Source organism: Saccopteryx leptura, chromosome 8, assembly GCF_036850995.1.
Source record: "Saccopteryx leptura isolate mSacLep1 chromosome 8, mSacLep1_pri_phased_curated, whole genome shotgun sequence".
Taxonomy (NCBI): Eukaryota; Metazoa; Chordata; class Mammalia; order Chiroptera; family Emballonuridae; genus Saccopteryx; species Saccopteryx leptura.
The window spans coordinates 82,700,260-82,723,530 of NC_089510.1; the positions used below are offsets into that span (position 1 = coordinate 82,700,260).

At 37.9% G+C, this 23,271-nt stretch overlaps 1 protein-coding gene across 1 annotated transcript in view; it reads left to right on the forward strand.

The window, feature by feature from the left end:
- The window catches only part of SPATA16 (spermatogenesis associated 16), a 287,397-nt gene that overhangs the window by 239,477 nt on the left and 24,649 nt on the right, over window positions 1-23,271 (forward strand). The window contains exons 6-7 of the mRNA XM_066347709.1: window positions 15,415-15,561; window positions 16,985-17,097. Coding sequence (XP_066203806.1) covers window positions 15,415-15,561; window positions 16,985-17,097 — 260 coding nt within the window. The remainder of the gene's footprint in view (window positions 1-15,414; window positions 15,562-16,984; window positions 17,098-23,271) is intronic.

Below are 23,271 nucleotides of genomic sequence, written 5' to 3' on the forward strand. Positions count from 1 at the left end.
TGCAGCAAAAGCTGTAATAAAAGGGAAGTTCATATCACTTCAGGCCTATATGAACAACAAGAGAGAGCCCAAGTAAACCACTTAACTTCACACCTTAAGGAACTAGAAAAAGAAGAACAAAGACAACCCAAAACCAGCCGAAGAAAGGAGATAATAGAAATCAGAACAGAAATAAATGAAATAGAGAACAGAAAAACTATGGAAAAAATTTATAGAACAAGGAGCTGGTTCTCTGAAAAGATCAACAAAATTGACAAACCCTTGGCAAGACTAACCAAGAAAAAAAGAGAAAGGACTTATATAATCAAAATCCAAAATGAAAGAGGAGAAATCACCACAGATATCAAAGATATACAAAGAATTATTGTAGAATACTATGAAAACTATATGTCACCAAATTCAACAATCTAGAAGAAATGAATAAATTCCTAGAACAATACAACCTTCCTAGACTGAGTCATGAAGAAGCAGAAAGCCTAAACAGACCAATAAGCAGGGAGGAAATAGAAAGAAACTATTAAAAAACCTCCCCAAAAATAAAAGTCTAGGCCCAGTTGGCTATACTAGTGAATTCTATCAAACATTCAAAGAAGACTTGGTTCTTATTCTACTCAAAGTCTTCCAAAAAATTGAAGAAGAAGCAATACTTCCAAACACATTTTATGAGGCCAACACAAACCCTCATACCAAAACCTGGCAAGGACAGCACAAAAAAAGAAAACTGCAGACCAATATCTCTAATGAATACAGATGCTAAAATACTAAACAAAATACTAGCAAATCGAATAAAACAGCCTATTAAAAGAAAATACATCATGATCAAGTGGGATTCATCCCAGAATCTCAAGGATGGTTCAACATACATAAAACGGTTAACATAATACACCATATCAATAAAACAAAGAACAAAAACACATGATCCTATCAATAGATGCAGGAAAGGCATTCAATAAAATACAACACAATTTTATGTATAAAACACTCAACCTAATGCGTACAGAAGGAAAATATCTCAACATGATAAAAGCCATCTATGATAAAACATCAGCTAACATCATATCAAATGGCATAAAACTGAGGACTTTCCCCCTTAAATCAGGAACAAGACAGAGTTGTCCACTCTCTCTACTCTTATTTAACATGGTGCTAAAAGTTCTAGCCTGAGCAATCAGATAAAGAAATAAAAGGCATCCATATCAGAAAATAAGAAGTAAAGGTTTCACTTTTTGCAGATGATATGATCCTATACATCGAAAACCCCAAAGACTCCACAAAAAGATTACTAGAAACAATAAACCAATACAGTAAGGTCACAGAATACAAAATTAATATAAAAAAGTTCAGAGCCTTTCTATATGCCAACAACAAAACATTAGAAAACAAACTCAAAAAAATAATCCCCTTCATGGTTGTAACAAAAAAAATAAAATACCTAGGAATAAACATAACAAACAATGTAAAGGACCTATATAACGAAAACTACAAAACATTGTTAAGGGAAATTGAAAAAGATATAATGAAATGGAAAATTATTCCCTGTTCTTGGATAGAAAGAATAAATACAATCAAAATGACCATATTACCCAAAGCAATATATAAATTTAATGCAATTCCCATCAAAATTCCAATTACATATTTTAAAGAAATGGAATAAAAAAATCATCAGATTTATATGGAACTATAAAAAACCCTGAATAGCCAAAGCAATCCTAAGGAAAAAGAATGAAGCTGGCAGCATTATAATACCTAACTTCAAATTATATTATAGAGCCACGACAATCAAAACAGCATAGTATTGGCAGAAAAATTGACACTCAGACCAATGAAACAGAATAGAAATTCCAGAAATAAAACCACATATACATATATGGTCAAATAATTTTCGATAAAGGGGCCAACAACACACAATGGAGAAAAGAAAGCGTCTTCAACAAATGGTGCTGGGGAAACTGGAAAGCCACATGCAAAAGAATGAAACTTCACTACAGTTTGTCCCCTTGTACTAAAATTAATTCAAAATGGATCAAAGACCTAAATATAAGACCTGAAACAATAAAGTATATAGAAGAAAGCGTAGGTACTAAACTCATGGACCTGGGTTTTAAAGAGCATTTTATGAATTTGACTCCAAAGGCAAGAGAAGTGAAGGCAAAGATAAATGAATGGGACTACATCAGACTAAGAAGATTTTGCACAGCAAGAGAAACTGACAACAAAATAAACAGACAGCCAACTAAATGGGAGATGATATTTTCAAACAACAGCTCAGATAAGGGCCTACTATCCAAAATATACAAAGAACTCATAAAACTCAACAACAAACAAACAAACAATCCAATAAAATATGGGAAGAGGACATGAACAGACACTTCTCCCAGGAAGAAATACAAATGGCCAACAGATATATGAAAAGATGCTCATCTTCTTTAGTTATCAGAGAAATGCAAATCAAAACTACAATGAGATACCACCTCACATCTGATAGATTAGCTATTATCAACAAGACAGGTAATAGCAAGTGTTAGAGAGGCTGTGGAGAAAAAGGAACCCTCATCCACTGTTGGTGGGAATGTAAAGTAGTACAGCCATTATGGAAGAAAGTATGGTGGTTCCTCAAAAAACTAAAAATAGAGATACCATATGACCCAGCAATCCCTCTACTGGGTATATACTCCCAAAACTCAAAAACACTGGTACCTAAAGACACATGCAGCCCCATGTTCATTGCAGCATTGTTCACAGTGGCCAAGACATGGAAACAAACAAAAATCCCTTCAATAGATGACTGAATAAAGAAGATGTGGCACATATATACTATGGAATACTACTCAGCCATAAGAAATGATGACATCGGATCATTTACAACAAAACGGTGGGATCTTGATAACATTATACGGAGTGAAATAAGTAAATCAGAAAAAACCAAGAACTACATGATTCCATCCATTGGTGGGACATAAAAATGAGACTAAGAGACATGGACAAGAATGTGGTGGTTACCAGGGGTGGGGGGAGGGAGGACGCTGGAGGGAAGGAGGAGAAGGGAAGTGGGGAGGGGCACAAAGAAAACTAGATAGAGGGTGATGGAGGACAATCTGACTCTGGGCGATGGGTATGCAACATAATTGAATGACAAGATAACCTGGACATGTTTTCTTTGAATATATGTACCCTGATTTATTAATGTCACCCCATTAAAATTAATAAAAATTTATTTTAAAAAATACAGTCAATGTTCTTAAAAATAGAAACTTATATTATTTATTGGCGGGGAAGAAATAATAACTGAGCTGCAAAATTGCTGCCTTTTGCTATTTTCTTGCTGATGTAATTTGTGGATAACTTTTAATATAGAAGTATTGGCATTAGAAGGAGAATAAGATAAAATTCAGAAAATGACTGGTAAAGAAGACAAGACAAAGTTGGCATTATGAAGGCGCTGTAGAAGCTAAACTCCAAAACTGATTAGTAAAAAGAAGTCATGTAAAACTGACATGGTCCCATCTCACATTGAACAATTGGAACCTTTAGAAATGAGATTTTGTTCTAACTCAAAATGTCAGAACATTTTTGTTATGGACGAAGGGCAGAGAAATGACATAGACACCAGAAAATGAAAAGGAAGTGAAATTTAGAAAAAGGTGATAATGGAGCACTAACAAATTTGCCTATTACTAAGAGATTTATAGTATCTATGATTTTTATTTTTTTTAAAATTGCTTTGTAAAGTTCATTACAATCTGCTGGATGTGATTATGATGACGTATCAAACAGAAAATGCCAGTGACAATGGCACCTACATTTTGATCTTTGCTTCTAGAGAGCTCAAATTTTCTTTTACAGATATTTAACTTCCTAACAAATAAAGCTATCCATCATATATATAGATGAGTCTGCTGTTGTACAATCAATATTTCATGTTTTGCAGATGTTTTTCTGGTGCTACTGACAGTTTCACTAAGCCAGACTCTCTCTATTAATCCAGTTTTTTGTGTGTGACTAAGAGTCCATATTACTCAGAGAACTAGCTACAGCAAAAGTACAACCTGAATCTGAAACTATTTTTTCATGCAAGCTAAGCTGCTCTGTTTATTTCAACATCTACTCCATTGAGTTATCTGTACACAGATTATTTTACCTCATTCAACCTTCATAAATTGAACAGAAAGCACTTAACATTTTTGAAAAATGAACAAAGACTGCGATATTCCCTTTTAAGTTTAGTTTCAGAGAAGTAGATCATATCTCAGAAGCACTGAACATTTCATTAGTTTTCATTTTTTTGAAGTTCTATTTTTATTTGGACCATTAAAAATTTGGGATTTGGAAAAGTTAGTTTTTAGATTCAAGTCAAATGTTGATTGAGCTCCAAGTTCTTGGGGCATGAACATAACTTAAAGATGTGATCTCCAAGGAGATTAGAGCTTCCTGGGGAAATAAGACATAGCTTCATGAAGTATTAGGAGAGTTACCCTAGTATAGATGGTATAGATGCTCTTTCAGAATTTAAAGGGTGTAACAAAATATTCAAGAAAGCCTTCATGGACAAGGTGGGACTAAAAGAATAGTGATCTATTGAGTAAATGAAAAATGGGGAGAAAATGTAGGTGTTTCAGGGCAGAAGAGCGCAAAGAAAAATTCTGAAACAGGATAAGCACCGGCTGATACAATGTAGTAAAATCAGCACAACAGATAAGATTTATACTAGAGAAAACATAGGAACTAGGTATAGAATGTGAAACATGCACACAAAGTAAGAGCCTTGAATACCAGGAAGTCACTGAAGTTCCCGAGGATGGATGTGACAATGGAAAAGGCAGTGTTCCAGAATTACTCATTGGGTGATGGTGTGGAACTACACTGGCATGAAATGATACAAGTAGCAGTGATAGTGTTTGGGAAATTTTTCTGTTATACAAATGCTATGTGATCAGAAATTTGACCAGAGTGGACAATGATTATTCAAAGAAATGGGTTAATATGAGATATAGTATAATGCAGATTTAATTAGTTTTTGTGTCTCACTAAATGTTAGAAAATAGAGGAAAGAAAAGTCAACAATGGCTTCAAAATTTTAAGCCAGAATAATTGGGGTGAATAATAGCTTATAACATATTGGTGAAAAGTGGGGGAAAAGGGAGTTGTGGAGATTTTAAAAATCACTTTTAAGGAATATATTTGCTGTGTTTGAGTGCTATTTTTCAAATAGCTGTGTCTCAACTGGCATTTAGAAATGCTGTGTTAGAATTTGGTGACAATATTTAGATGAGATTATAGCTTTGATCCCCAATTGTTTGGTTAGAAGTAATAGCTAAAGCCATAGAACAGAGAAATCCCCCAAGAATGAATGTTTAAAGAACATATCAGTGAGTCAGAGACAGCTTGGAAGAATACTGAACAAGAAGGCAGGAAGAGAAAGAGAGAAACAGGAACCAGTATGTATGTGTGTGTTGGAAAAAGGGGGAGACAAAGACAAAGAAAAATAAAGAGAGTGTACTGGAGACAGAGACAGGAGGCAGAGACAGAGGAAAGAAAGAGAAAAGACCATTACTGAACTTCAAGGAAGTGATTTGAAGGAGGAAGAACACAAAAGTACAGAAGGTCAAAGAGCATGCAAGACTTGGGGACCTGAAAACTGGTCAGTTACAGCCTTCTGTGGTACAATCAAAGGTTTTAATAAAGTGCAAACTTTATCTTCTTTTGTGGAGTTAGACATCTTTCATTTGAAAGAACAAATTGAAATATTATGCTTCAGTAAGAAATTTAATCTGCAATCTATCTATGATATTCTTTTTAAAAGCATCTGCTTCCCTCGTGGTAATAATTTGGAACTGCATCATACCTGCAAACTGACTTTTTAATAATAAATTTGGTCATAGTCATCTAAATTTCATCTCCAATTGTGATAAATTGTAAAGAAGTGCATTAAAGGGTTTATTTGTCCAAAGTTTCTTCTAACATGACAGGAACAAAGAAGACATTTTTAATCAATTCAACTTTTTCTATCAAAGGACAATATAATCCGGTTAACTTACATATCCAACAGAGACACAGGGCTTTTTGGACGTAAGTAAAAGTTTATGAGCATAAAATTGAGAACAATTAGCACTCAAATTAATGTTACATGAGATTCAACATCTGGTAAGTTTTTTGTCATTTTAGGTCATAGACCACCTGGTAGGCTAAATAGTCACACAAATGCAGTTCACTTTGCATACAAATGTAATAAGAATGATACTTCAAGGAATATATATATTTTTTAATTTAACAGAATGTATGTAGGGACCTCTCACATTTTGAAACTTTGACTAGAAGTTAATAATGAATTATACACACATAGGATGAAACATATAGGGTCAAAATAAGCAGAAAATACTTTTACTTTTGCAAGCCTATTTTATAGTACATTAACTATAATGCTGACATTAGTTTCTCTCATTGATTTAATCACTGTCAATATTTGGTCTCCTCTTTAACCACCAAGTATTTATGAGCAAGAAGATGCCAACCTCTCCAAGCCTTTATATTGGTTATACAGTATAACAGAGCCCTCAAATACCTAGAGGTTTCTGGCAATAAAGCTGCACCCAAAATGCTAAATCTCAAGATGCTTCCTGCAGCCCATTACAAACACCAGCCCATGCACAATACACCCTAATCTATTCTGAAATTCAGGACCCTGGGACCACTAAGATCATTTCAGTGTAGACCTAAAAGTCTTAGAGGCATCCCCCCTGAGTGAATCCTTTCTGGTACTGACAGATTTCAGGGTATCTGAGATCCGAAGACTCAGTAAACAAGCTAGATATATTCTGGGAAGTCAGAACAGCCATAAAGCCTGTCCTCACCCATTCAGGGACTCTCTGGACAACCCAAGTTACACAGGAAGCCAAGGACCTCCCCATAGGATGCCAAACAGAATTAACAACATAGCCAAGAGGTCCTTGGGCCTTCTGAGTTAGGGAGCAAAATCAGATGGAAGAGCAAATTATAACCAAGGAATAGCTCTAATTTTATTGGCTTTAAATATTGGGCTTCTTGATGAATTTTAGTTTAAACAGAGGGTTTTCTACTAAAGAAGGGTGTGCAGGGAGGGTAAATAAAATCACTCCTGGTTTACTGTATCCATTTTTTAAAGAAATATTTCAGATTAATAGTGAAGGTTCTGTTTGAACCATTACCATTTGAATTCTGGTTTGACATTAAAAATTGACATTTAATTAAATTATAATTCAAGGGTATTTGGAATTTCATCTTTTCCTCTTTCCGGCAGTGTTAAGTAATGAAGGTTCATTAACCTATCTTTTCATCATCTTGTATCTGAGAAGTTTTTCTTTACAGTAAATCAAAGCCTTATTACTCAGAATGAAAATGAATAAAGTGAATACATGTTGCAAGACCCCTGTAATGCCAGTGGCCGAGGCCAGGCAGGTTCACATTGGATTCGGGCAGACGGTAGAAAAACTGCGGAACCAGAAAGCGTTGGGCCATTCCATTTAATAAAGCCTCACAACGGCGGACAGGCACACAGGTAGAGGAAACCGCCTCTCAGGCAGACAGCAAAATGGCCCCTCACAGTGGCAGGCAGGCAGTCTGCGCACCTGCAATCCCCCATCTCTCTTGAGCACAAGCACCCATAGCCTTATATAGGCCATAGACACAGGCACTCACGTACAAATCAAGCAGAGTGCTTGCAGCTGGTTAACCCCACAAGCAAAGCTAACACAACTGCCCCACAAACCCTATGGCTAACATTTGTTCTGCTCCAGAAGTAACCCAGGACAAGCAACCAGGCTGGTGTCGTTAGGCCTATGGTCTCTGGAGTCACGTCTTAGGCAGTTCACTTCCTATCTGCGTATCTCAACTTCCTATTTGTAAAATGGGGACAATGTGACCAATTTTGTGAAGTTTTCCAGAGGATTTAAAAAAGCAATGCAAATTCCAAGATGGCAATGGAGTAGGTGGACATTCCAGTTGCCAACTCCCAGGACTAACTTGGATTACAACCTAATTTAAGAACAATCATCTTGAAAAACCAACTTGGACTAAACAAAGAGGAGTCTATACCGAAGGATCACAGAAGAAAGGACAAATCAGAAGAAGACTATTAGGAAGGGTGGAGATGCAGAAAGGGCAGCCCAGATCCCAAAAGCAAGCAAGCTGCGGCTGAGGGTCAGGAGGGACTCTCTGTGCAGGGAGTGTCACCCTAAGAGGGGAAGGTCCTCAGCCCTGGTCTGTGTGCCCCAGCCTAGAGCCCCAGAGCCTAGAAGATACCTGTGGGGAGCTGTGTTAGGCTTGCTCGCGGGTTTACCAGCTGCAAGCCCTTTGCTTGATTAGTATGTGAGCACGTGGCAGAGGCACGTGTGCACAGCCTATATAAGGCTATGGGTGCTTCCCCTGGGGGGTGATTCTCCCAGATGTCTCTCCTGCCACCATGAGGTGCAGTTTTCCTTGCTCCCTTGTCCTTACTGCTAATAGCTTGTTTTCCTTTGTTTATGAGCTCTTTCCCTTTTGTTGTTTATTTGCTTGCCTGTCTTTGCAAGCCATCAATAAATGGGTATGGCCCTATGCTTTCTGGCTCCACAGTTTCTCTACCATCTGCCTGAATTCAATGAGAAATGGCCTGGCCTCGGCCACCAGCAATATAAGGCACCATCATTGCATTTGGTGGTGAAGAGAGCCGAAGTTTCTGTCTGCAATAAAGGGACAAGAGCTCTAGGAGACACAAGCTCCATCTTAAAGGCTCAGCACAGAGAATCTTGTTCATGGCCATTTATCCAGGACTCCGCCAGGGGACAGCGGAGAGAACTAGGGTTGCATGAGGAAAGTGTAAAGTTGGTGGCTCAGGGAGAGAGACACCGTGGAGGACAGCTACAAGAACCCCTGTGCTGAGTCATTCTCCAGTACCATAGTCACCATATTTCTTGGGTGGAGCAGTCCCCTCTGAGCTGCATCAGCCTGGGGAAAAGCAACTGCCCTGCCCTCCGGAGTCTCTCCAGCCCCAACAATGGAGACTGGGTCATTCTGAGAAGCCAGGAAGCAGGGGGCATGTCAGTGACTCAGTTTTCTGGTGTTGAGGCTAGAGCTTTCCCCCACACGCTCCCAAGTCTATGACTGGTGCTTCCTACTCATAGGAGACTCAGTAGAAACTGTCTAGTCTGCAAGAAGTCCACACCTCTGGATCTCAGGGGCCATACCCTACTGAGGTATATGAAAAAGTCTGGACAGATTGACTCCTGGGGCCAAGAAGCAGGGCCACACCCACCACCCTTCCTAATCCCAGAATTATCCCACGCTCTCGCCTCTACCAGAGGTCTTTTTTTTTCAGTGGTTGAGCCCAACAAGCAAACAGAGGCTGTAGAAGACAGGGCTAAGGGAACTTGGCCTTCTAAGCGGACCTTGTCCCAGGCCCAGTGTGGGTAAAAGCCAGCATACTCATGCAGCTCAGTACTTCCATGTGCACCTGGGCCCAGCAGAGGCAGCCACAAACTCTGGATTGCTTGGCTCCAAGAAAGTTGCTGAGGGCCAGTCACGGGCACACTTGTTTGTACCGAGTTCCCTCCAGGGAGGCCCAAGGATGGCACATCCAGTGACCAGCTGTGAAGAGCATCAGTTTGGGATGTAAAAACCCTGCCTAGTGGGGTATCCTAAGGAAAGGTTCCTCACACTGGGCCCAGCTGAGGCAAGTTCAGCTCTCTGTGATCAGCACCAGCACGTTGGCTCAGGTGTATTGCATAGGATGGAACTTTACAGTCAGCTAGCCCCACTGCTGGATATCCTGCCCCGCTGGGCTAGATTCCACGGGGGGAAGGGAGAGAGGCTTGGAGCATGGACATTTAAAGTATGGGTCTTTGTAAGGCTATTATTGGATCTGGTCAAGGAGCTTAGCTACATTCTGTGGGGCAAGTCAGCCCCAGGAGAGGACTCTGTCAGACTCCCTCCCTGAAATCAGGGTATCACCAGCTGGAAGAACTTCTACAGAGAAGACTGTTGGCCCATTTGATCTGAACCTTATGCTCACCTTGCTGGGGAGAAATAAAATCTGAGTATCTAGCATTGGCTGAGGGATTAGGCTCATGTAGTAGGGACCAAAAGACCCCTAAAGTAGGGGGTCCCACTAATGTTGTATTCCCAACCTCAGCTGCCCTAACCCACCAGGCTTGCAACATGTAGAGGGTTGGTGGAGTGAGGCCAGTCTGAGCCCACACTAGAGTCTTTCTACAGAAGACTATGGGAAGACAGGGCACCTCGAAGAGGAGGTGAAGCAGCTGAAAAGTGGAGGCAAATCTTACAGAACTTGGGACTTTTATGGAGCTGCTATCATCTCAAAGCAAGAGGAAGCTGATTCTTATACACAAGTTGGCCCCTCCCACACTACTTAGGCACAGGAAAAGCAGACACAAACAGGGAACAGAGCTCCAGATAGCCCATGGCAGGTTACAAACAATGGCTGACTTGTACATATGCTGTCTACAAGGGACCCGCCTCAAATAAGGGGGAGGGAGGAATGCATTTGGGGTAACACTAGAATCTATGTAAACACAATAAATTAAAATCAATAAGAAAAAGAGACCCACCTCAGAATAAAAGATCCACATAAACTGAAAATGAAGAGATGGAAAAAGTATTTCATGCAAATGACAATTTTAAAAAAGCTGGGGTAGCAATACTTATATCTGAAAAAATAACCTTTAAAACATAGGCTATAGTAAAGGATAAAAAAATGGTCACTACGTTATGATAAAGGGAGCAATCCAACATGAGGCTCTAACTATTGTAAATATGCCCCTAATAAAAGAGCACCTAAATATATAAAGCAGATTTTGATGGATATAAAGGGCAAGATCAACAGCAATACTATAAGTACGGGATTTTAATACCCCACTAACATCAATGGATAGATCCTCCCAACAGAAAATTAACAAACAAAGAGCAGCCTTAAATCACACACTAGATCAACTGGACTTAATTGATATCTTCAGAACCTTTCACTCCAAAGCAGCAGAATATACATTCTTTTCAAGTGCTCGTGGTACATTCTCTAAGATAGACCACATGTTAGGACACAGTACAAGTCTCAACAAATTTAAGACTGAAATAATATCAAGCATCTTCTCTGATCACCATGGCATGAAACTAGAAATCAACTACAATAGAAAAACTAAAAAACATTCAAACACATGGAGGCTAAATAGCATGTTATAAAATAATAAATGGGTTAACAATGATATCAAGGAAAAATGAAATATTTCCTTGAAACAAATGGAAATGAACATACAACAAACCAAAATCTATGGAACACAGCTGTCCTAAGAGAGAAGTTTATAGCATTACAGGCATACCTTAAGAAGAAAAAGCTCCAATAAACACTTAACCCAGCATCTAAAAGAACTATAAAAAGAACAACAAGTAAAGAGCAGAGGAAGTAGAAGGAAGGAAGTAATAAAGATAAGAGCAGAAATAAATGACATAGAGGCTAAAAAAAAACAAAAAACAAAAAACAAGCAATGAAACCAAAAGCTGGTTTTTTGAAAAGGTAAACAAGATTGATGAACCTTTCACCAGACTCAAGAAAAAAAGAGAGGACTCAAATAAATAAATTAAAAATGAAAGTGGAGAAGTAACAACTGATACCACAGAAATACAAAAAAAAAAATGTAAGAAAATACTATAAAGATCTACATGCCAAAATATTGGACAATCTAGGTGAAATGGATAAATTCCTAGAAACATACAATCTTCCAAAACTTAATCTGGAAGAATCAGAAAACCTAAACAGATTGATTACAATAAATGAAATTGAAAGTTATCAAAATAACACCAAGCAGCCTGACCAAGTGGTGGTACAGTGGATAGAGCATGGAACTGGGATGCAGATGACCAAGGTTTGAAACCTCGAGGTCGCTGGCTTGAGTGCGGGCTCATCAGGCTTGAGCTAGGCTCACCACCTTGAGCGTGGGGTCGTTGACTTGAGCGTGGAATCATAGACATGACGACATGGTCGTTGGCATCAGAGGTGAATTTTAACAAACATTCAAACAAGAACTAACTCCTATCCTTCTCAAGCTATTTCAAAAAATTTAAGAGAACGGATAACTTCCAAGCTCCTTTTATGAGGCAAACATTATCCTCATTCCAAAACCAGGTAAAGACATGACAAAGAAAGGAAAGTATAGGAAAATATCCTTGATGAACATAGATGTTAAAATTCTCAACAAAATATTAGTAAACCAGATCCAGCAATATATCAAAAGATCGTACATCATGGTTAAGTGGGACTCATTTCAGGGAGGCAAGGCTGGTCCAGTATTCACAAATCAATAAATGTGATTTATCACATAAACAAAAGGAAGGATAAAAATCACATGATTATATCAATAGATTCAGAAAAAGCATTTTATAAAATCCAGCACCCATTTATGATCAAAACTCCCAGCAAAGTGGGAATACAGGGAACATACCTTAACATGATAAAGGCCATCTATGACAAACCGACAGCCAACATCATACTCAATGGGCAAAAATTAAAAGCAATCCCCTCAGAATCAGGAACAAGGTAGGGGTGCCCCCTTTCACCACTCTTATTCAACATAGTTCTGGAAGTCTTAGCCACAGTCATCAGACCAAAAGAAGAAATCAAATGCATCCAAATTGGAAAAGAAGAAGTAAAACAATCATTATTTGCCAATGACATGATACTGTACATAGAAAACACTAAGGTCGCAGTCAAAAAATTACTAGACCTGATAAATGAATTTGGCAAGGTGGCAGGATATAAAATTAATATTTAGGCCCTGGCCATTTCGCTCAGTGGTAGAGTGCTGGCCTGGCATGTGGAAGTCCTGGGTTTGATTCCCAGTCAGAACATACAGAAGAAGTGCCCATCTGTTTCTGCACTCCTCTCCCTCTCCTTTCTCTCTGTTTCTCTCATCCCCTCCTGCACAAGGGCTCCATTGGAGCAAAGTTGGCCCCGGCGCTGAGTAAGGCCCCATGGTCTCCGCCTCAGGTGCTAGACTGGCCCAGTTGCAACAGAGCAATGTCTCAGATGGACAGAGCATTGCCCTCTGGTGTGCATGCCGGATGGATCCTGGTCGGGTGTGTGCAGAAGTCTGTCTCTCTGCCTCCTTGCTTCTCACTACAGAAAAATACAAAAAATAAAAATACCAATGGCATACTTCAAAGATATAGAACAAATATTCCAAAAATTTATATGAAACCAAAAAAGAGCCTGAATGGCTTCAGAAATCTTGAAAATAAAGAATAAAGTGGGAGATATCACACTTCCTGATATCAAAGTATACTACAAGGCCATTGTAATCAAAACAGCTTGGTATTGGCATAAGAACAAGCACACAGAGTAATGGAACAGAACAGAGAATCCAGAAATAAACCCACACCTTTATGCACAATTGATATTTGACAAAGGAGGTAAGAGCATACAATGGAATAAAGACAGTCTCTTTAATAAATGGTGTTGGGAAAATTGGACTGGTGCATGCAAAAATTTACACCATTCACAAAAATAGAGTCAAAATGGATAAAAGACTTAAATGTAAGTTGTGAAACCATAAACATCTTGAAAGAAAACATATGCAGTAAACTCTCCAATATCTCTCTTAGCAATACTTTTGCCAATATATCTCCACGGGCAAGTGAAATAAAGAACAAAATAAACAAATGGGACTATATCAAATGAAAAGCTTTTGCACAGCAAAAGACACCATTAACAAAATAAAAAGACAACCCATACAATGGGAGAACATATTTGCCAATATGTCTGATAAGGGGTTAATAACAAAAATTTATAAAGAACTTCTAAAACTCAATATCAGAGAGGTAAACCATCTAAATAAAAAATTGGCAGCGGGACTAAATAGACACTTCTCCAAAGAAGACATACAGATGACCAATAGGTATATGAAAAAATGTTCATCATCACTAATCATCAGGAAATGCAAATTAAAACAACAATGAGATACCACCTCACACCAGTCAGAATGGCGCTCATCAACAAAACAACACAGAATAAGTGCTGGCGAGGATGTGGAGAAAAGGGAACTCTCCTGCACTGCTGGTGAGAATGAAGACTTGTGCAACCACTGTGGAGACCAATAAGGCATTTCCTCAAAAAATTAAAAATAGAACTGCCTTTTGACCCAGCTATCCCACTTTCAGGAATATATCCTAAGAATCCCAAACCATTGATTCAAAAGAAGAAATGCACCCCCATGTTTATTGCAACATTGTTTACAATAGCCAAGATCTGGAAACAGCCCAAGTGTCTGTCAGTGGACGAGTGGATTAAAAAGCAGTGGTACATATACACAATGGAATACTATATGGCCATAAAAAGGAAGGAAACCTTACCTTTTGTGACAGCATAAATGGACCTGGAGATTATTATGCTAAGTGAAATAAACCAGGCAGAGAAAAAAAAAATCATATGATCTCACTTACATGTGGAATCTAATGAACAAGATGATCTGAGGAACAGAATAGAGGCAGAGGCAGGGTCACAGGAACCAGAGGGACAGCTGTCAGAGGGAAGGGGGATGAGGGGACAGGATCAGAAAAGGTGAAGGGATTAGTGAAATTATATATACATAACACAGAGATACAGATAACAGGACAGCAAATCCCAGAGGGAAGGGGGGAAGTTATGGGGAAGGGGGCAAAGTGGGTGTAATGGGGGGGCACATGGTTGGGGGGTGAGGGTGTTATATTGAGTGGGACACTTGAATCCATGTTAACACAATAGATTAAAATTAATTTTAAAAAGTATAAAAAAAGGCAGTGCACACAAAATACTTAGAACAAGGAAGGTAGAATAACGGTTCAGTAAATATTAGCTTTTAAGATCATTAAAAACTGAGTTTGTTTTAGAAACATTTTCATGGCACTTGAATTATTTCCAAGTTTAATTACAAAAGTCTGTATTTTATCATTTCAAATTTCCTTTTACAACTAGGCAGGACAGTAACTAAATTAATTAGCCTTATATTTTCATTCTCACTTGGTAATTTTATTTTCCTTTTATATAACATTGTCTTCTTACTTCAAACTATGAACAAAAAAATCAAATTCTCTTGAAAAGAGTAACAGAGAAAAATATTAAGGCTGGAGCTGGTCCTGAGTTTTATATTATTTTGAATGTGGGGAAAAGGGACCATTCTGATACTGTGTGTATGTTTATATTTTCAGAAAAATTTAATAATGAAATATAATCTTGATATATCAACTATTTGACCTTTTGATGAATACTATTACTTTGTGTCTTTAACATTTGTACTTATTTTTCCCAGGTACAACTCCTGAATATGAATATGATATGTATATGTATATGTTATATATATATCCTGAAAACAATAATAATTTGATAACAAAGTGTTTAGTTCTCCTTCCGTTTTATTTCAGATCTTCAAGGACTCCACGTGTTGCCTCAGACAATTAACTGGTTGTCTTTTCCTCTCCAACAATATCTCTTGACTCTTGGGTTCAAAACCAAGGAAGATGGGAAATTTTTGGAAAAAGTAGCAAGTAGGAAGCTGCCAGTATTTACAGGTAAATCACTTGGACTTACTATCTTTCAATAGTATTATAAGGCAGGAGTTGCACATTATTCAAGCCTTATTCATCATAAAGCCTAGCATATAGCAGGGCCTGGGACCTCAAAAATATTTGTTGGGTTATAATTAACTCCTTTTAATCCTCTTGTGGGTTAGTTAATATCTGGAATTTTGGTTCCAGGAAAGCTTCTCCCAAGACCTAACAAAATCCTTCCTCACTCAGTCATCTCACCCAACTGCACTATCACCAATGTCTATTCACAGGTAACTTAAAGAATACAAGTTTTATCATCATCAATAAGCAAATGGGGAAGACAATTATGCAACAAAACTATTTTATGTAATAAAAAATATAGCCAGTGGCAACCTTAAATCACTTGAATTATCTGCTATTGTATTAATATCAGTTCCACTCTTTTTTTATGTAATTAACCAAGAGCTTAGATTTTCTAAAGAGTATTATAATTAAGTGGTATTCAATAATTATAGTTGAAACTTCAAAAAAAAATAAATTAAAATATTCACAGTGTAAGGTATTTTTCCCCGCCAAGAAGGAAGGAAGGGGCCGAAGCAACAGAGTGTGGAATAACAAAAGGCTTTATTGAGTACAGAGCGCATCTCACCTGGCGAGGTTCCCTGGCCCCGAAGAAAGATGGAGGCCAGATGGAGGCCAGGGAAGTCGCCAGGATTAAACCACATGGGAGATATTTAAAGGGGTCCTCTAGGGAAGTCGGGCTAATACGACGTGGTGAAATCTCACTGGCTGGCAGATGGTCGCTTTTTTCCAAAGGGTTCCTGCGAAGCTTTTTTGGCAAGCTTGGTTGTGGGCGGTCCTAGCCAAAGTTCGCAGGTCTGGGTTCCCCACGTGACCATCCCCCACTATTCACCGACCTTACACACAGGGAGTTGAAAGTCTCAAACTTGTGGGCTGAATTCATGACCAGGTCGAATTTATTCCTTCAGCTCTAACTACATAATTAAGGATTTGGTTTCATCTGGCATTGTATCCTCTGAGGTTTATCTCAGCTCTAAGCTACAAAGTCATTGGGATTTGTACATTGAATAATACCTGGGAGGAACAAGACAAGAATCAGACACATTTATGATAACATTTGTTAACTCAGGAAAAGCATACTCTGCAGAGAGAGGTGAATTGTTATAGGCTGTCTCTTAGATCTCTCAATCAGGAAACACAACCCAGTGAATAAATGACAGTCTCAGAAGGGCAATGTCTCCTTTGCCTGATTCCTCATAGATCTTTTATTGTTATGCATGTGGTCCAGCAATGGGACTTGTTTCTATACTAAAGATTTCATATCTATTAACACTGAGATATCTGTTTATAGCTTGCTAAGGAAAACATTTTGAAATTGAAGTCTGGAAAAAATAGTATAAAATTTTATTGTTACAATTTTTAGAACATAAAACTCCCTTCGGTCTGCTTACCAGAGAAGACATAGTGAGACAGATGGAGACAATGGGGAAGCATATCTTGCCAATATTGGATTTTATTAGGAGTACCCAATTGAATGTAAGTATATGAGTCTTTTATATTTATGCAATGTACAATATTAAACAATTCTAGAATTTTAGGAATATGCTCTGAAAATATACAGAGTTAGAATAACAATCAGGGACAGCGAGGCTCCCTAGGGCGAAGGCCCTGAGCGGATGAGAGTCCAGGGCCTGCCTCTCTGACCCATGCTGGGAACAGCAAAACAGTGGGATTGAGAGTCAGTAACAGAACTGTTTAGGCTCTCAGAACAGAGATTAGGAAGTAGTATGTTCTTTGCACTTTACTTCACCCCCTGAAAACTTCTGCTGTCTGCTTCCTTGAGTTATTTGTACTGGTTAATAAATTTCTTTTTTCTTTTTTTTTTTTTGGCAAAAAAAAACGGAGTTTATTTATTTTTTGTAAGTGGTGGCATCTCCCTCAGTGATTCCTGCTCTAGTGAGGAATTCTACATGATTTAATGTTACTTCCATTTTTTTTCTATGCAATTTTTGGTTATGATTTGATTTCTTTTAAGTTTATGTCCAGTCTTTAAGATTTCTTCCTTGCTTTCTGTTCCCCCACAATTGTCCTTCCTTCATGACTTGACATCGTTTTGGCTGTTACAGGCTCTGCAGACCCCTCTGAGTGTCAGCCACATGCTGAAATCCTCACGACAGTCTCACCAGCTCTTCCTTTTCCTGCTTTTGGAAACCTCTGCTAGTCACAAAGACACTTCTTTTTTTTTTTTTTAATTTTATTTTTTTAATGGGGCGACATCAATAAATCAGGATACATATATTCAAAGATAACAAGTCCAGGTTATCTTGTCTTTCAATTTGTTGCATACCCATCACCCAAAGTCAGATTGCCCTCTGTCACCTTCTATCTAGTTTTCTCTGTGCCCCTCCCCCTCCCCCTTTCCCTCTCCCTTTCCCCTCTTCCCCCGTAACCACCACACTCTTATCAATGTCTCTTAGGTTAATAAATTTCTGAGTGAGGCTGGGGATAGGGCTTCAGTCCTCCAGTCTGCTAACTGGGGCTGTTGCCTCCCCTGGGCACCTTGGAGCATTTCATTTGGTCTCTGAGTAGTTTGTTGTTACCATGACATAGAATTATGGAAAGTTTATGGTGCAAATACTACAAGTATTAAAGAATTTTAGAAACTTTCACAGTAAATCTCCTTTGCAAAACCAACCAAAGTTTAGCTAATGATTTTATTCCTTTTATATTTAAAAATGTTTTATAATACTATCCTTTTCAACTTCAAGCATTTATTAGGCCATGCCTCTTTAAAGAGCTTTTTGTGTGTGTGCCTTCCTCATATCTACTTCAAGTTGCAGTGATTTTCTCATTTCAACTCAATAACAAAATTTTAGCAAACAATATTTTCCTTACTTTATATATTGGGCTATTGCATATAACCATCTTGTTACCTACACGGGAATTCAGCTAGTGCTGCCCCACCACACTGGTAAACTCATTGCTACTCTAAATATGTCCAATTGCTCTTTTATACCCTTACTGTAAATTATTTAAACCTTTCTCTGACCCAAGAAAAATATTCCCTTTTGAATGTTCAATCTTAAAAAGCCAGCAAAAAGACCTGAATTATGTTGTGTTTTTTACAAAATATAAGCTATCAAGGAAACTTCTCATTAAGAGGCTATAAGGCTGCAGATTCCTCTTCTTTAAAACCGTAGACCTTCCCCCCTCATCCATGGTTTCACTTTCCACGGTTTCAGTTACTTCAAGTCAACTGTGATCAGAAAATATTAAATAAAACATTCTGGAAATAAATGATTCAAATTTGAAACTGCACCCGTTCTAAGTACCTCAGTTACTCCTGTCACATAGGCATTGCAGCATCTCACATCGTCATAAGAATGAGTCGAATACTATTGTATCAGGTATTTTGAGAGATAGAGAGACCATATTTACATAATTTTTAGTACAGTATATTGTTTTAATTGTTCTATTTTATTATTAGGTATTATTATTAATGTCTTACTGTGCCAAATTCATAAATTAAATGTTATCATAGGTATATTTGTATAGGAGAAAAGTTTATATAGGGTTCAATGATATCCACGCGGTTTCAGGCTCCACTGGGAGTCTTGGACAGCATCTTTCTGAAGATGAATGGAGTCTATTGTACTTTTCAAAAGGCCTGTAAACAGGAAATTTTAAAGAATTTTCTTCTTGTGAATGTTGTATTACATCACTGATTTGATGTTCCTACTTTACAAGGGGAGTCAAGGGGCTCCTCACAAACAGTGACATCTATTCAGCAGTTTATCTGCTCAATAACATTATTCAGCATTTTATTTATTTATTTTTGTTCAGCATTTTAGAAAAACTATAAAATCTCATATATTTGCATCATTTGTAATTTTATGCATAACAAATGGACAGGCACATTTTTGCTGATTTTTGTAGCTTCCCCAACCCCACAACTGTGTTGTATCAATTATCTCCTCTGTATTTCTGTTAATAAGAAATCCATCTCTGTCTTAGTCATCTTGGGCTGCCAAAACAAAATACCTCAGACTGGGTGGCTTAAACAACAGAAATTTATCTTCTCACACTCCTAGAGGCTAGAAGTCCAAGGTCAGGGTGCCAGCATGTCAAGTTCTGACCTCTTCCTGGTTGGCCGCTAGCCACCTTTCTGCTGTGCTCTCACGTGACAGAGAGCAAGTTATGTAAGGGCAGTAATTCCACCATAAGGGCCCCAAACCTATGGCCTCGTCTAATTACCTCTCAAAGGCACCATCTCCAAATACCATCGCAGAGGGGCATAGGGCTTTAATATGTGAATTGTGGGAGAACACAAACCTTCAGTTTATTAGCACTGTCATTGTCTCCACTACAAATTTTGGGTCCTGTTCTCCAATTCACCCTCTATCACAAACAGACAGACAGACACACCCATATCAATCTATCTTAATTAGAGATCCACACACATCATCATTGTCATCATGGGGCCCTTGCCCCATGAGAGTTTTGCTAACAAGAGCCATCACCAGGTAGCATGATTTCACCTTGGTCACTATGGCTAGCCTAGTAGAGCCAGTGCACTGAATGTTGTGGTGCTGATCTGCCTGGGGTCTGGCTTTTCGGAGAGACACCTGCCATACCTTGTTACTTGTCAGGAAAATGACCACATCATCTGTTTCCAGCTCAGATTTCACAGTGTGTTGTGAATGCAGGTCTGGCCCATCTAAGCATTATGCACTTTGTAAGTGTTCTTAACTCATTGTCTTCTCACTTTGAGGACATTCTAGCTACCTGAAAATTTACATATGCACATATATTTATGTGTCCATAATGGAAATTTAAAAACTATATAGTAATTAAGATTTTTAGCATGTAATTATTAACACAATCTTCTTTAAAATGAATCAGCACCACTTTGCTAGCTGCGAGTAATTTCTATTTTCACATGTTTGCCTCTATGGAAAAATAACAGTTTTTGAAAGAGTGTCTCAAAGAGTTTTAATAGAATTTAAGTGAGTAATCCTGAAGGTACCCATGGACCAAAGGTATATACAAAAATAGGCCCCTAGGTTTCTTATTAGATAGCCAACCACAGCTTCATAAAGAAGTTCTGAATAAAACTGGCTGCAAAGGTAACCTAGATTAATGAAGCAAGTAATGAGTTGGTGAGTAGAAATTATTCCTACATGGTGTCATTAACTGTGACCTAACCAGTGTTTCTAATATCCCCTGGGGTCTGTTTTTTTCTTGTCAAATATCAAATACCATCCCCTCAAATGCTTAAGCACTATATTGTCCTTATTAGCAGTTATCCTAGTTCTTGACACCTGTAGATGAAGACTTCAGTCCAAGGCTGTGCTCTGGCTGGGTAACTCTAGGGCACATCTCTTCATTTCTGAGCTGTTTTTCCTCATTTATAATGAAATTGGCTGATACCTACCAGACCAGGCCCACTTCACAGAGTTGTTGTGAGACCAAAAGTATATAATCCATGTTGAAGCACTTTGTAAAGTATTATACATTTTAGTTTTAATTATTTGTATTAGTTTTAGTTTATTTTGACAAATGGACCATTTTATAGGCATTTCCTTTTCTTTATACAAACTGTGCACTTTGAAATTACATTTTCTTCTAAAATGAAGATGGTGCAAGTGTCCTATGAACTTCAATTTTTTTCTTACATAATATGTGCTCAGAGTCACAAAGTTGAGGTACCTTTGTGCTTTGTGTCATAAAGGCAAGATTAGAGCTATCATCTCCAGCCATAGAGCAAATCCACTGCCCATAGTAGGGCTTCACAAGGAGCCTGAATTTCTCCCTCTTGTCATGAGGTGGTAGGCACAGTTGGTGAAGGAGCCAAAGGAAATTCTGGTATCAGGGAGGTTTCTATGTCTTGGGCGATGATTCTCTTTATAGTCAGACACCAGTTTCCTTATTTTATAGATTCCTTTGCTAGGCACACAATATGTGGCAAGACAAGAAAATTTCTGGTATTTTAAAAGTTATAATCTAAAATTTTCTACTACCTGCCTATCTAGTGGTATTTAATCTCACTGAACATCAACCCCATTCAACTAGTAACTGCTTTAATGATATTTTTCATTCTCTGGATCTTTGTCCTAATTATTTCACATTCTATCCGATGCCATGGTGCCTTTCTATTCATTAACTTTACTGGCTGCTGTCAGTTTCAAACTTTATGTACTGTGCTTCCTGGGCTAAATGTTAAAGAGTTAAAATAATAAAATCTCTTGCCATGCAAGAGAAGCCTTCTTCACAAGCTGAGTTGCCAAAAAATGACTTAACTAACCATGATTTTAATACTTCATTAATTTTACTTTTAATTTCCTCCAAGCGAAGCATAAAAAATATTTACATATGCACATTTGAAATAAACAATCATGTGTTTCCTGCCCCTTTTTTTGCAATTAACATTTCTATATGTTGAGTCAAATGAAAATATATCCCAAATACTTGGGATGTGCTTTTCAGCACTATTTGACAAACATTTATTCACATCTGCTTTTAAATCTAGGCAATTCTGACTGAAGCCTTCATTTGAATTTGCTATTTACCTAACCTTCATTGTACCTGGGTGAGGTTTTAGCTTCAATCACCGCCACTTAATTACACTCTCTCCAGCCGCTAAGAAGCCCTTCGATCACTCCTGAGGTCTCCTCAGGAAGGCTACTTCCCTTCAGATTCAGCCCTTGTTGGCATTAGATGTTTAAGGGATGGTGATTCCTTCATTTTTCATCGTTTCCTTTATGTTCTTAAAGCAACAGCATTAAGAATTCCTACTGACATTATATTAATTTTTATTTCTTTTTCACTCTGTCTCTCAAAGACCACTATCATGTATAGGTAAAACTTTCATCTGTAGTTTCCTGATAACCAAAACATCATTTGTCTTGGGATGGTGGGGAGTTTGGTGACCCTTAACAGTCGACTGTATTCTTTTTCGAGTGTTTTATTTGTATGGAGCCCTTCCTGCTTTGTTATGCGCCCAACAATCAAGCTAACAAGGCACCACTGCCTGCCTGTATTTTTATTTTCCTAATGTTTTGAAAAATTACACTGATAGATTATGTTCCCAAGCAGGCTGCCATTGTTCCTGCTCTTTGGAGCTGAGTCACTACACCGCTTTCCTACAACGAGCCCCAGTGTTGATTTTTTTTTAAAAGACAAAGAAGGTAATTTTTCTTCAGAAAGAAAACAGTTTCTCCTGCAACTTGCTTTTCTCTATTTGGCAGAATCCAATGGTTTAGCTACACGTTTAAACTAAATGGGTAGGCTAGCCATTTCATCAGTGCAGAGAAGGAACCCCAAATCCACAATTCATCATCATTGCTCCTGTAGGTTTATAGATTTTTAGATAAATGACTCATCTGAAAGAACAAATTACCAGGAATAGAGGGACATTAGCCAAATGGCATAGATAGGTAAGTGTTAGGGAGAAATACAGTAAATACTATGTTCAACCTTCCCTTATTAACAAGATTCTAGAAATCTTGTTAGAAAAGTGCCAAATTCTAGAGGAGGTTGCCAATTAAAACATGAATATGACATTTCAGAAAGAACTGCTTTATAAATTTAAGCTAAAATTCAGATACTTTTTAGTAATGTTAGCTCCTAATAATTTTTCTCTTTGGAAGATAGATTTTAGGAAAGAAAAATTATGTCAGCCTTCTGTAATTTCTGAAGAGAAATATTATA